We start from the raw sequence: 13,795 nt of genomic DNA, 5'->3' as shown, positions 1-13,795 counted from the left end.
AATCTGCACCAGTTCTCAGTGAAGCCCATTAAGCCAAAGCCTGACCACTCTAACACTGCCTACTGTCCACCACTCACACAATGGCCATTCCGCGCAAGTCACACTTCTTTTTATTGGTCCTTGCTAATTAACCCTAGTTACTATTACCCACTTTTACCCAAGCAATCTTCGGCTTTGCAGCCAAGACCCAACAGGGCCTGCTCACTTTTTAAAACTGGCACGTAAAGACCACAAAGAACTATCTCCAACTCACTCTGTGATCTCCTGGTCTGCAAACAAGTCCTGACAGGCTTTGCTTGCTTTTCAAAAGTGGGAAACTAAATCAGCAAATTTGCAGATAACACCATGATTGATGGTCTAGTGGACAGCGAGGAAGACTGTCAAAGTTTGCAGCAGGATCTGGACCAGCTAGAAAAATGGGTTGAAAAATAGCAGATGGAATTTAATGCAGATAAGAGTGAGGTATTGCAGTTTGGGAGGACAAACCAGGATAGGATTTATATGATGAGCAGTAGGGCACTGAGGAGTGTGGTAGAACAAAGGGATCTGGGAATACTGATCCATAATTCCCTGTAAGTGGTGTCACAGATAGATAGGGTCATTAAAAAAACTTTTGGAACATTGGCCTTCATAAATCGATGTATTGAATACAGGAGTTGGGATGTTATGCTGAAGTTGGTGAGACCTAATTTGGAGTATTGTGTACAATTTTGGTCACCTACCTACAGGAAAGATATCAATAAGATTGAAAGAGTGCAGAAAAAATTTAGAAGGATGTTTCCAGGACTGGAGGACTTAAGTTATAGGGAAGGTTGAATAGACTAGGACTTTATTCCCTAGAGCGTAGAAAATTGAGGGCAGGTTTGATAGAAGTATATAATATTATGAGGGGTATACAAAGGTTAAATGTAAGCAAGCTTTTTGTGCTGAGGTTGGGTGAGGTAAATCTAGAGGTCATGGGTTAAGGGTGAAAGTTGAAATGTCTAAGGGGAACAGGGGGGAATTTTTTCTCATAGAGGGTAGTAGTGAGAGTGTGGAACGAGCTGCTGGAGAAAGTTGTGGATGCGGGTTTATCTTCAACATTTAAGAGAAATTTGGATAGTTATTTCGATGGGGGAGGTATGGAGGGCTATGATCTGGTGCAAATTGATGGGATTAGGCAGATGAATAGTTCGGCATGGACTAGATGGGCTGAAGGTCCTGTTTCCTGTAGTGTTCTATGATTCCATGGCGTTGAGTCCTGAAAGTTTTCAGGATGAATATCATCATCTCCCCTGCCTATCTTCCTTCCCCAAGAAAACTCATGGCTTGCTGAGGAAAGAAGGGCTGGTTAAGGTGGGGTGATAAGAGGTCAGAATTAAGAATTTAAACTTTTCTAATTACAAAGTTGTTCACTTTTACAGCAAACCAGTAACTGTTGTTGATTAATTGACCAATATCTTTTATTTAACAGTGTCACAAATTCACCTGCTATTCAGACACTCACAGGGCCACAGGCTCAGTGAAAATGGTTTTTAAATACCCAATTCAGAATACAGCACTCTGCTGCCAGAGAAAGTGAGATGCCAATTCAGTGATCAGTAAACATCAGCATTTTGTTCTGCTGTTGCGATTATCATGTCATCCTTGTAACAGACTCTGATTTCACACTCAGCGCTCCATGAATTAACACGAAAGCAGCAGCTTCCCACTTCTATAGTTACACCGGAATTCTGCATCATCCTCTCTGTAATTTCTTTCAACCTTCCATCAGGATGTTCGCGTATCCAAGTTGTGCCAGCTTGTTTGGCAATTACTGTGCCAACTTTTTCAGCCTCTTCTTGCAAGGTGCCAGATAAATTGGACAGTTTGTACAGGAGGGGTCGGTTACATTGGAAATATTGATCATCTACATAGCCTCTGCAATGAAGCTGGATCATGAAGGAAGCACAGTTGGAGGTGGAAATTTGGAACACCTCTTCCATTCCCCCATCAATATTCACAAGATCCCGCACACTCTGCACCCTGCACAACTCCCCATTGCACTGGTACATGTGAACCTCTTCAAAAACAAACTGAAATCGCTGCCTGTCATGAGATTTTAAATACTCTGCTAGGGAAAGGAAGGTATTGTAATGAAGTTTCAGAAATAAAGACCTATTGTAGGACAGAGGCTCAAAGTCAACCAAAGAGAGAAGTCTGGCCCTCATGCCTGAGTCAAAGGATGTCCACCCAAAATCTTCAGCGGTCAGTAGCTTCCTGATTTCCATTGCAACGTGCTGTTTGTCCAAATGCCTATTAAGTTTTGTTGGCAACTTATTGGATTGATAGTCCTGGACCCGCTGAAGAATGTTTAAAATTTTCAAACATAGCTGAGTATATTCTTCATTGAGCAGCTGCTGGTTTTCAAAGTATGTTCTTTCCTCAGACAGCAATGTTAGCAGAGATTTGGGCTGAATCACTTTCTGAATGATTCTTGATGGAAGTCCTAGAAAAGATGGATATGGACTGAAATCACACTCAAGAAAATAGTTAATAATATGTCTACTCATTTGCAATGAATAGCGACCCTTTCTGTTTAGATTGTAGTGTGAGATTCCTGCTCATTTACTTATGCCTATCTCACAGGCTGCCCATGGACGTGGAAGCAATAAGACGATTTGCTTTTGGATGCCATCTTTAACACTGTAAAACATTTTTAGCTGCTTCACAAGAGCATCATCAAATAACAGTTAACACTAAACCACATAAGCCATCATGGTAAGTGGTCAAAACTGGGTTCAGTGAGGCAGGTCTCAAAGGTTATGCTAAAAGAGGAAATAAATAGAGAGATCTAGAGAGAAAAAAATTTATCTTAAAGCCTTGTGAGATGAAGGTAATGAACAGTGGAGCAAAGAAAATTAGATGGCAAGAGGCTGAAGTCACAGGATGTAGACATTTGTGGTCTTTAGGTATGATGAATTTACATTAAAAAAAGGATGATGGTTGAAAGGATTTAAAGCAGGGATGAGAATTTTGAAGTTGAGTTGTGCAGGAAGCAACAATATAACTTCAGAAAGTGGAGTCATGGATGAGCTCATGTTTATACAGGCCAGGCAGGTGGAGGGAGGAGGCAGAGGGAGGAGATTCGTGGAATAGCCGAGTTTGGAGGTAATACAGGCATGTGAGATTTGTTCAGATAGGGTGGAAGTGATCAGTATTTGTGGTAAACTATGTATACCTGTCTGGACATGCCCCTCTGCTGACTGCTCCTGTGGCTCCTCCCACAGACCCCTGTATAAAGGCGATTGGAGGCACTGCTCCTCCCTCAGTCTCCAGGATGTCGTGGTCTCGTTTGCTGCTAATAAAAGCCTATCGTTCACCTCCCGTCTCCGAGAGTTATTGATGGTGCATCAGTATTGTAGAGTGGAAACGTATGATATTTCTGACTGAGAAGGTGTGAATTCAGAAGCTCGGTTCAACATTATTTAGATGCTGTGGTTGTAAATAGCCTAGTTTAGCCATAGACAGTGAACAGAGAATGTTGATCAGGACAACACCTGGATAATGACAACACATCTGTCACATTCCCAATAGTTGACTAAAGGAAATTTCTGTTTATCCAGCATGAAATACTTAAAGGTGAGGTTACTGTTATATGTACAAGTACATGTTTGTGTAGATCCAAAGATAAACTTATTTGCAGCAGATGTTTACCACTTCCACCTGTCACCTCCCAGTGGACCATGAAATAAAGGGAAGTAGCTGAACATAGAGCACAGTACACAGTACAGGAGTAGGCCCTTTGGCCCACAATATTGTGCTGAATCAGCTAAAAGGTATATCAAAAGCTCCTTAAAACATAATCCCTCTTATCTACACAATGTCCATATCCCTGCATCTTCCTTACATCCATGTGTCTATCTAAACGTCTGTTAAAAGCCTCTAATCTAATTGTCTCTACCACCATACTAGGAAGTGCATTCCAGGCACCCACCACCCTGAGTAAAAAACTTATTACCCCCCCACATCACCCTTGAACCTACCCTTTCACCTTCAATGTATGCCCTCTGCTATTAGACATTTCTACTGGGGAAAAAGACACTCTCTATCCACTCTATCTATGCCTCCCATAATCTTATAAACCTCTAACAGATCTCCCTTCAGCTTACAGCACTCCAGAGAAAACAACCCAAGTTTGTGAAGCCTCTCATGATAGCACATGCCCTCTAAACCAGGTAGCATCCTTGTAAAACTCTTCTGCGCCCTCTCCAAAGCCTCAACCTCCTTCCTATAGTGGGGCAACCAGAACCATATGCAATACTCCAGATGTGGCCTAACTAGAGTATGATAAAGTTGCAACACAACCTCTTGACATTTGAATGCAATGCCTCGACTAATAAAAACAAGCATTCCATAAGCCTTCTTAACCATCTCATCAACCGGTGTGGCCACTTACATGGAGCTATGAACTTGGACTCCAGGGTTTCTCTGCTCAGCAACACTGATAAGGATCTTGCTCTTAACAGTGTACTGTCTCCTTGCATTTGCCCTGCTGAGGTACAACACCTCACATTTATCTGGGTTAAACTCCACCTGCCATTTCCCAGCCCATATCTGCAATGGGTCCATATCACGTAGTATTCTTTGCCAGTCTTCTACACTATCCGTAACTCCACCAAACTTGGTATCATTTGCAAAATTACTAACCACCCGCCCATAGTTTCATCCCGGTCATTTACAGATAACGAAAAGGGTAAGTGGGGGTGATACATGCATGATGAGCAGATTGAGAGGGCAGAGTAGGTGAAAGAGAAGGAGTGATGGTACTGGGGGAATAAGGGGAAAAAAGGGTGACTAGATGTGAGTGGTTGCCGGAAGTTAAAGAAATCAATGTTCATACCATCAGGTTGGAGACACAAGGTGGAATATGAGCTGCTGTTTCTCTAATTTCCATCTTGACTCAGCTTGGTAGTAGAGGCCATAGTCAGAGATGGTAGAGTGGCAATGAGAAGAGGAATTAAAACTGCTACCCACAGAGAGATCTGGCTGTTACAGCGGATGGAGTGAAGCTGCTTGACCCAGGAAGAAATACTGAGTGCCTCCTGCTCGGCCAAGATGGATTCTGAAAGAAGCTGACTAATTACCTTTGAAGCTGGTAACCCGCTTGATAACCCGAGGGTGGCAACGATAAACGCCTCTCCAGACTGGAATTGCATCAAACTCCACTGCATCCACAAGGGGGAAAGTGTCTTTAACAAGCTGAGCAATAAATGGAATGCTTTTTTCGAAGTTTTCCTCTGCTCCATCACCCCATAGCTCTGCCAGTTCCCTGAGGATCACCATGTCTGCTCGCTTGTTCCTTTCCAGTCTCTGCAGACATTCCATGATATCTAGTGTCGGAACTTCAGAAGCATCTTCTTCTGTTTCAGCCAGGCAGTCCCTCATAATGAAAAGACAGACGTTGCTGAGCTGCTGGCTGACTTCCTTGCTGCAACAACAGTCAGCAAGGCTGCTCTGAAGGAGTTGTAACAACAGCTTTGCTCGCCGTGACAATTGCAGTCCTATGGAAGGGAGTAAAGAACAATTAAGCCCATTATGCAAAGCAAATCTTGCAGCAGTTATGATATATAGGCACAAAATTGGTTAACTGAATTAAACGTCCTTTTAAATCAATCCCATGCCAGGCACCTGTTGAGGCTGCCTACCATGTAATTCTGAGCAGCTTCAGAGTTCACTCTCCTCGGGCTCCCAGCTGGCTATAGCTATCCATTATAACCGGCATTTTGATAACAACTGTGCCATCTTCATCACGGATGAAGAGTTTGTCAGCGAAATTTCAATTATAATTGATATCTGTACCCGCTGGCAGCCTGAGAAGAGTTTATTCATCATATACGCTGGGAAAGCACTAGATCCTTTTTCTACGGAGTCTTTACTCTCTCAGAAGGTTAAAGAGGTTTTGCATAATCACCAATCAGTCTAACAAACTTACAGGTGCACTGCTGAAAGTATCCTGACTGATTTCATACTGGACTGGTACAGCAACTTAATGTAAGAAGCTGCAGGGAATAGTGGATTCAGCCCAATAAATGACCGGATCATCCCACTCCATCATCATGAGGTGCTGCCTAAAGAGACATCTGTCAAAAGTCCCCTCTATCTTGGCCATGCTATCATTGGGCAGGAAGTATAGGAGGTCGTACACCACCAGAAATTCCTTTCAATCTCTCAGTTCTTGAACCAACCTGCACAACTCTAATCACTATGTCACTAATCAGTATGGGCACTTTGCACCACAATAGTCTTTGGTTCTTTTTTGTTCTAATCAAATTTTTTCTTGTATAACGTTATGTAATTCATGTTTAATTTTTGTTTTGTTGTGAATACCATGTCCCCATGATCTAATTTCAAATAAGTTGTGCCTACATGTACAGTGTATATGACAATAAATTCAGTTTCTACTCTGTATGACCTGTGCTCCTGCTGACATTGTAGAGGCTTTAATTCACCTTACTTTCCAAAGATAGCTTGAACGAGAGTTTATATAATCTGAACGCACTGTATTACGTAAAACAGTCACATTATGCCATGGCCAAGAAAGCGCACCAACGCACCACTTCTTCAGGAATTTGGCACGTCCCCTTTGATCTTTACCAATTTTTACAGATGCACCATAGAACGCATCCTGTCCAGATGAATCACGGAATAGTATGGCAACTGCTCCGCCCATAACTACAAGGAACGGTAGCATCATGGACTCACGCTTAGTATAGTGCACACTTCTGCTCACCACACCTCAAGAATGAGGTGGTAGCAATAGAGAAAGGGCAGAAGCATTGGCTGGAATGGAGGACTGTAGTTATAGAGAGATTGAATAAACCGGGTTTATTCTCATTGGAACATTGAAAGCTGAGGGGTGATCTTAAAGAGCTTAATAAAATTATGAGAGGGCATAGAATGTATAGATACATCCGGCAGTCTGGAACTGGACACACAAGTTTAAGATGAGAGGGTAAAAATTTAAAGGAAATCTGAAGGGCAAGTTTTTTTCCTTAGAGAAGGTGGTGAATGACTATCATAGGAGGGGGTGGAGGTCTATATGATGTTTGAATGGGTATAGATAGGAAAGGTGTAGGGGTTTAAGCAGCCTATTGTTGGCAATTCTGATTAACGTAGATAGGTATGGTCAGCATAGGTTGGAATTGTGGTGGGTTTGGTTTGAGGTGTGTTGGAAGGGCCCTGTGCCTGATCTATTTGATTCAATGAGAGATGTAGTGGTCTACTTCAATAAAAAATATCGTTCATTGGAGAGAGAGTACTGGTAAAAAATAGAAAGGCAGAATATTGTTCAATGGTGAGAGGTATTGGTATAGGTCAGTCTTTGTTTATGTATAGTTCTTTAAAAATATTTCTTTTTTCCCATGTAAATGCCTACTAACATGTATGTACTTTGATAATAAATTTACCTTTAACCTTGAACTTTGAATTGTAAGGTTTTGGATTTCAGGGAGCTCTGAGTGTCCATAGTTTATAAATTATTTGATGTTAAAATGCAGGCTGAGCAAATACCTAGGAATGCCTTTGCTGCTGGAGTATTTGAATACAAGCATTCTGATCTCTTAACTGTTATTATGTAAGGGCCCAATGAGTTAGGTACAGTAATAAATTTGGAAAACAAATGAAATATTGGCCCTTATTGCAAAGAGATTTGAATACCAGAGTAGGGAACTCTAGGTGCAATCGTGTGAGGGCTGAGTAAGATCATGTCTGGAATATTGTATACTGGTCTGATCTTACTAGAAATTTAGTTGTAATAGGGGATTTCTATAAATTAGGGAGATAGCAGTTAAGAACCAGAATCCTAAAGGATGTGTTGCCCATGTGGTAAGGGAATCTGCTGTGGTTTGAAAGGGAGAGGAAATACAATTGTCGTGATTCCTGCTGGAACAAACAATGGCAGTAGATAAAGGAGGGAGATCCTATTTAAAGAGTATCTGCAATTAGGCTCTAACCAATTAACTCACACTTTCTGGTCATGATATTTAACTTAGATGCAAACTGAGAACATAATATACTGTAAATGTTGTAACACATCAATTTTTGAAATTTAAAAGACTCTGAATTGTTGATCTTACGATAGAAGTTAATAGAAGCCATTTTTTGCTTCAGTCTTTCAGTGTTGTTGGTTTTCTCCAAGAACATGTGTATCACTGCAGCAAGCTGTTGAACATCTTCAGTATTTTCAAGTTCAAAGAGGCATTCCTGGACAACCTTCCTCGGAAGTCCCAGTAACACACCAAATTCACACACATTTAATGACATGGTCCTTCCAGTGTCCAGCTGAAACTGTGACAGTACCTCTCTGATGAGCTCTGAAACATTGAGATTCAACATCAGATTAAAAGAATGAGCTGGGAATTGACTGAACATACGCAAGTCAAACTGTTGGATTCTTAAATAGCAAAGGCAGCTTAATGGTGCTTTAGGCTCGTAACATCCAAACTCTGCTCTTCCTGACCCTGAATCTGCAGTCCCACACAGAGAATGAATGTAATGCACAGGAACGACATTGGGGTGAGGACCTGGGTTCTTCCCCACCCCCCTTTCCATCTCCCCTCTCCTTACTGTCCTACTCTGATCCTCTTTACCACAACTGCCTGACCATCATCCATTTTCGTTACCCTTCCTCCTTGCCCCTGCTCAGACAAAGGCCAGTGCCGTTCTATTCCTGACCCCATGCTGTCATTCAGTCGGATAGCCTTGTAGCATGCAGAAATGAACCATTCTGGAGCAACAAGGCAAAGATCGATCTTTGCAGACTCCATAAGAACAGGGTGAAATAAATGTCACTGACAGCGAGCTCAGTGGATGAATGGAATGGGACTTGGCAGAGATCAAGTGACTCACAATCATCCTCCAATCTATTCAATCTTTCCTCATAAAATAATCACACCATACTCTCCACAATCTCAGTCTCTTCTGATTATCTGAGTCAACCTTCTCCCAACTGCCTCCAATATACCTAAACCTAAATAAGGAGAACAGTACTCTAGAAACATGTCTCTTTAAGGGCTTGAGAAGGGGACATGTGTCATCATGGATGGGAAGGGTGGAGGAGGTAAGAGGGGATGAATGGAGAGGGAGGGATTCAGCACAGGGGAAGGATCATTAGAATCAGAAGCAGGTTTAATTTCATTGTTATGTCGTGAAATTTGTTGTTTTGTGGCACATTCCATTGCAATACAGAAAAATAGAAATATAAATTACAAAAAGACGTATATATGTATAAAATTAAATCAGTTAAGTAGTACAAAAAGAGAGGGAAAAAGTCATGTGGAAGGGAGTGGAAGAGGAGGTGTCATACAGAGACAGGTAGAAAACTCAGGTAGGGAATTCGCCACTTCCTTATTTTTGCTACTATAGTAAAACACCAATAAAATGCTATCCGATTCTACAGAAGACCTGATGGTTCAGCACCTACTTCACTAAATGTTTCACACATTTCCTTTAAGCACACAAGGGCCCTGGTTCCTACACACCCCTTAAAATACACCAGGGCCCCAATTTCCACACTTCCTGTAAACTCACCAGGGCCCCATTTCCCATACTCCCTTTAAACTCACCAGGGCCCCGTTTCCCACACTCCCTTTAAACTCACTAGGCCCCGTTTCCCACACTCCCTTTAAACTCACCAGGGCCCCGTTTCCCACACTCCCTTTAAACTCACCAGGGCCCCGTTTCCCATACTCCCTTTAAACTCACCAGGGCCTTTTTGCCTACACTCCCTTTAAACTCACTAGGCCCCGTTTCCCACACTCCCTTGAAACTCACCAGGGCCCAGTTTCCCATACTCCCTTTAAACTCACCAGGGCCCCGTTTCCCATACTCCCTTTAAACTCACCAGGGCCCCGTTTCCCACACTCCCTTTAAACTCACCAGGGCCCCGTTTCCCATACTCCCTTTAAACTCACCAGGGCCCCGTTTCCCATACTCCCTTTAAACTCACCAGGGCCCCGTTTCCCATACTCCCTTTAAACTCACCAGGGCCCCGTTTCCCATACTCCCTTTAAAGTTTAAAGTAGATTTATTATCAAAGTATGTATAGATTGTATGACTTTGAGATTCGTCTCCTTACAGGCAGACACTAAACAAAGAAACCCAATAGAACCCGTAAAAAGAAGACAGTCCAACACCCAATGTCAGGAGCAGAATAAGAAAATAATGCAAATAATAATACAAGCAAATTGCATTCAGAAGAGAAGTCCCTGAAGAGAATCCGTCCACTGACCCTTAGTTCAGCGCAGAGCCCAGTAATGTTGTGGAACGGAGTGCTGAACCATATGTCCCTTGCCTCGGGCCCTGATATCCCCACCTTTCTGATTTGTCTGCACTTAAGTCATCATCCAGACATTATGTTCAGTTGTTTAGATTCGCTCTGGGTCCTATACTCTATTGCCTCGATTTGGCCTCTATATGGCCTTTCCTATTCAGCACGGCTGTTTTCAAGCACACCAGTCTCATTTCCTTCTCAATTCCTTAAGGCCTCATACCCACACTCCCTTCAAACCCACAGCTTTATTGTGTCTCGATAGAAAATTATGTTCTTTTGAAATAAAGTAGTGGTACATTATTCAGATCCTCTTTCTATTTTTGGACATTCTTTGCTGGTTTCCAAAGCTTCTCAGTTCCCATATTCTTGCCATCATTGTATGCAGCTCAGTTGTTAATCTCTCTCATTAACAGTATTTGAATCTCCCGTCAGTGGGATTTTTATTTCTCTCACTCTCGAATACTAAGTAATATCACTCTAGTAGATGCTATTATTTAAATACTGGAAAAAATGCATACAGTATTTCCCAATCTATGCAGAAGGCCTTTAAAGTTCAGACTCATTCTCTAGCAGTGAGATACTCAAATGTTAAAATCTCTTTTCTTGTGATTACTTTTCTCTGGAAGTTCCCTTTCAATGAAAATCCTAATTGGTTATATTGAACATGAGAACAGATTCCCAAATACCATGTTTCTTTTTAAAATTAATTTTCTGGTCTGTGGGTCTTTCTGGCAGGATTGACAGCATTATTAACTGATTTGGGAAGAGGATAATGAATCACTGAACATCTCCCCTTATCAATTACCCACCACGCTATCACAGATCTTCCTCAATATTCTCTGCACCCTTCCCTCCTTACTCCTCATCTTAATGTTTCTTTCATTTCTTTCTGGTTGTGTTTCTGTGGAGAAAGGAAAAGTTTACATTTTAGATAATTTCATTGATCTAAAATATTAACTGTCCCTTTCTCCATGGATGATGCCTGATCTGCTAAGTATTTACCACCTGTTTAGTTTTTTGGATTTTCAGCAGCCACACTATTTTGTTTCTGTAGGAGTCATGAGGAAACTCTTACTCTGAGTCACCAGTCACAGGTTTGCCATCCATGTACGAACACAATCCATTCGGCTCATCATTCCTCCTCATCAAAAACACATTGCACTTCACCCAACCAGAATTACTAGGGAGAAATACTGATATTTGCTTCTCCAAGGAACACAAAGTGTTTCAGGCATGCTCAGCTGCTCTGTGCAGTTTGCAGTGACACCCCGGTCAACCATTGTCTGTTTGGTAGACTCCCAAGTGTAACAGCTCTCAGTCCCCAGAAACAGCCTCCCTCCAAATCCCCCAGCCGAAGTCTGCTATGCAAAAGAGATGGTTTTTGAGTGGATGTCAGAGGGTTGGGCATCATCCTGACTGATTTGGCAGGATGAACAGATCCCTGAGTAGTGACACACACAAAATACTCAGCAGGCCGGGTAGCATCTACGGAAAAGAGTTTCATGGTGATCCCTTCATCAGGACTGGAAAAAAGAGATTAAAAGGCCTAATGAGGGGCCTGTGCAATAAATTGTCGACTGTTTACTTTTTTCTGAAGATATGGCCTGGCCTGCTGAATTCCTCCAGCATTTTGTGTGTTTTACTTTGATTTCCAGCATCTGCAGGTTTTCCCTGGTCCCTGAGCAGTGACATTTTTTGTCCCTTTGAATGGCATACAAAATCAGAGCATCTATCGAAGTAACTGAACACCCATCCATTGCCTTAAGCTATTCAGCTGGTCAGTCCACCTATCACGGCAATTCCTGAGAAGGTGTACGTCCTAGCACTTACAAACCTTTCTCTGCTTGTTGCAGTTGAACCTCTTCACCAAATACACACTTCAGTCTAAGATCTTCCAGCACTGAAAAATAAATTTCACAATAAAGGCATGGATGACAATGAGAATGAGGTTATGGTGTATCTCCTATATTGTAGTTGAAAGTAAACTTTATTATCAGAGTACGTACATGTCACCACATACAACTCTGAGATCCTTCTTCTGTGGGCCTACTCAGCAAATCTATAGAACAGTAACTGTAAACATCAGGAGCTGGTCAGCTGTTTACAAACTGTGCAAATGCAGATATAAATAAATAGAAATAAATAACGAGCATGAAATAAAAATATAACAGTCCTTAAATGAGTGAAGTTATTCCCTTTTGCTCAAGAGCCTGATGATTGAGGGTGGTAACTGTTCTTGAACCTGGTGGTGTGAGTCCTGAGGCTCCTGTACCTTCTACCTTGATGGCAGCACTGAGAAAAGAGCCTGGCCTGGGTGGTCAGGATCTTTGATGATTGATGCAGCTTTTCTACAGCAACACTTCATGTAGATGTACTCAGTGGTTTGGAGGGTTTTATCCATGGTGTACTGGGCCAAATCCACTACTTTCTGTAGGATTTTCCACTCAGAGGCATTGGTGTTCCCATACCGGGCTGTAATGCAGCCAGTCTGCACACTTCCCACCGCACATCTATAGAAGTGTACCAAGGTTTTCAATGACATCACAAGAAAAAGGAGCAGAAGCAGGCCATTCAGCCCATCGGGTCTGCTCTGCCACTCCACCATGAGCTAAACTATTCTCCCATCTAGTTCCAACTTCCGGCTTTTTCCCCATATCCCCTGATACCCTAACTAATTAGATATCTATCAATCTCCTCCTTAAACACCCTCAATGGTTGGGCCTCCACAGCTGTATGTGGCAACGAATTCCATAAATCCACCACCCTCTGGCTAAAAAAATTTCAAATGGGTACCCTCTAATTCTAAGACTGTGACCTCTTGTCCTGGACTCATCCACTAAGGGAAACAGCCTTTCTACACCTACTCTGTCCAACCCTTTCAACATTCGAAATGTTTCTATGAGATCCCCTCTCATTCTTCTATACTCTAATGAACACAATTCAAGAGCCGACAAACGCTCCTCATATGTTTGTCCCTGCATTCCAGGAATCATCCTAGTGAATCTTCTCTGAACTCTTTCCAACATCATCACATCCTTTCTAAGATAGGGGGCCCAAAACTGCACACAGTATTCCAAGTGGGGTCTCACCAGTGCCCCATAGAGCCTCATCAACACCTCCTTACTCTTATACACTATTACTCTTGAAATGAATGCCAACATATCATTCACTTTCCTTACTGCCGATCCAACCTGGTGGTTAACCTTTAGGGTATCCCGCACTAGGACGCCCAAGTCCCTTTGCACTTATGATTTTTGAATTTTCTCCCCATCTAAATAATAATCTGAATGACATGCTGAACCTCCGCAGACTCCTGAGGAAGTAAAGGCGCTGTCGTGCTTTCTTCACAATTGTATTTATATGATGGGCCCAGGGCAGGTCCTCTGAGATACTGACATCCAGGAATTTAAAGCTACTGACTCTCTCCACCTCTGATTTTTCGAAGATTACTGGCTCACGGACCTCTGGTTTCCCTCTCCTGAAGCCTACAATCAGTTCCTTGGT

At 42.3% G+C, this 13,795-nt stretch overlaps 1 protein-coding gene across 1 annotated transcript in view; it reads right to left on the bottom strand.

Annotated features, from left to right (window-relative positions):
* Positions 1–1,462: 1,462 nt before the first annotated feature.
* The window catches only part of LOC132393041 (uncharacterized), a 63,939-nt gene continuing 51,606 nt past the window's right edge, over positions 1,463–13,795 (bottom strand). Inside the window, exons 8-11 of the mRNA XM_059967771.1 lie at positions 12,126–12,191; positions 8,097–8,333; positions 5,106–5,522; positions 1,463–2,467 (exon numbers count right to left, since the gene is read on the bottom strand). Coding sequence (XP_059823754.1) covers positions 1,578–2,467; positions 5,106–5,522; positions 8,097–8,333; positions 12,126–12,191 — 1,610 coding nt within the window. The 3' untranslated portion in view covers positions 1,463–1,577. The remainder of the gene's footprint in view (positions 2,468–5,105; positions 5,523–8,096; positions 8,334–12,125; positions 12,192–13,795) is intronic.

The sequence above is a fragment of the Hypanus sabinus genome, chromosome 4 (genome assembly GCF_030144855.1).
Source record: "Hypanus sabinus isolate sHypSab1 chromosome 4, sHypSab1.hap1, whole genome shotgun sequence".
Taxonomy (NCBI): domain Eukaryota; kingdom Metazoa; phylum Chordata; class Chondrichthyes; order Myliobatiformes; family Dasyatidae; genus Hypanus; species Hypanus sabinus.
This window is presented reverse-complemented; position numbering and strand designations above follow the sequence as displayed.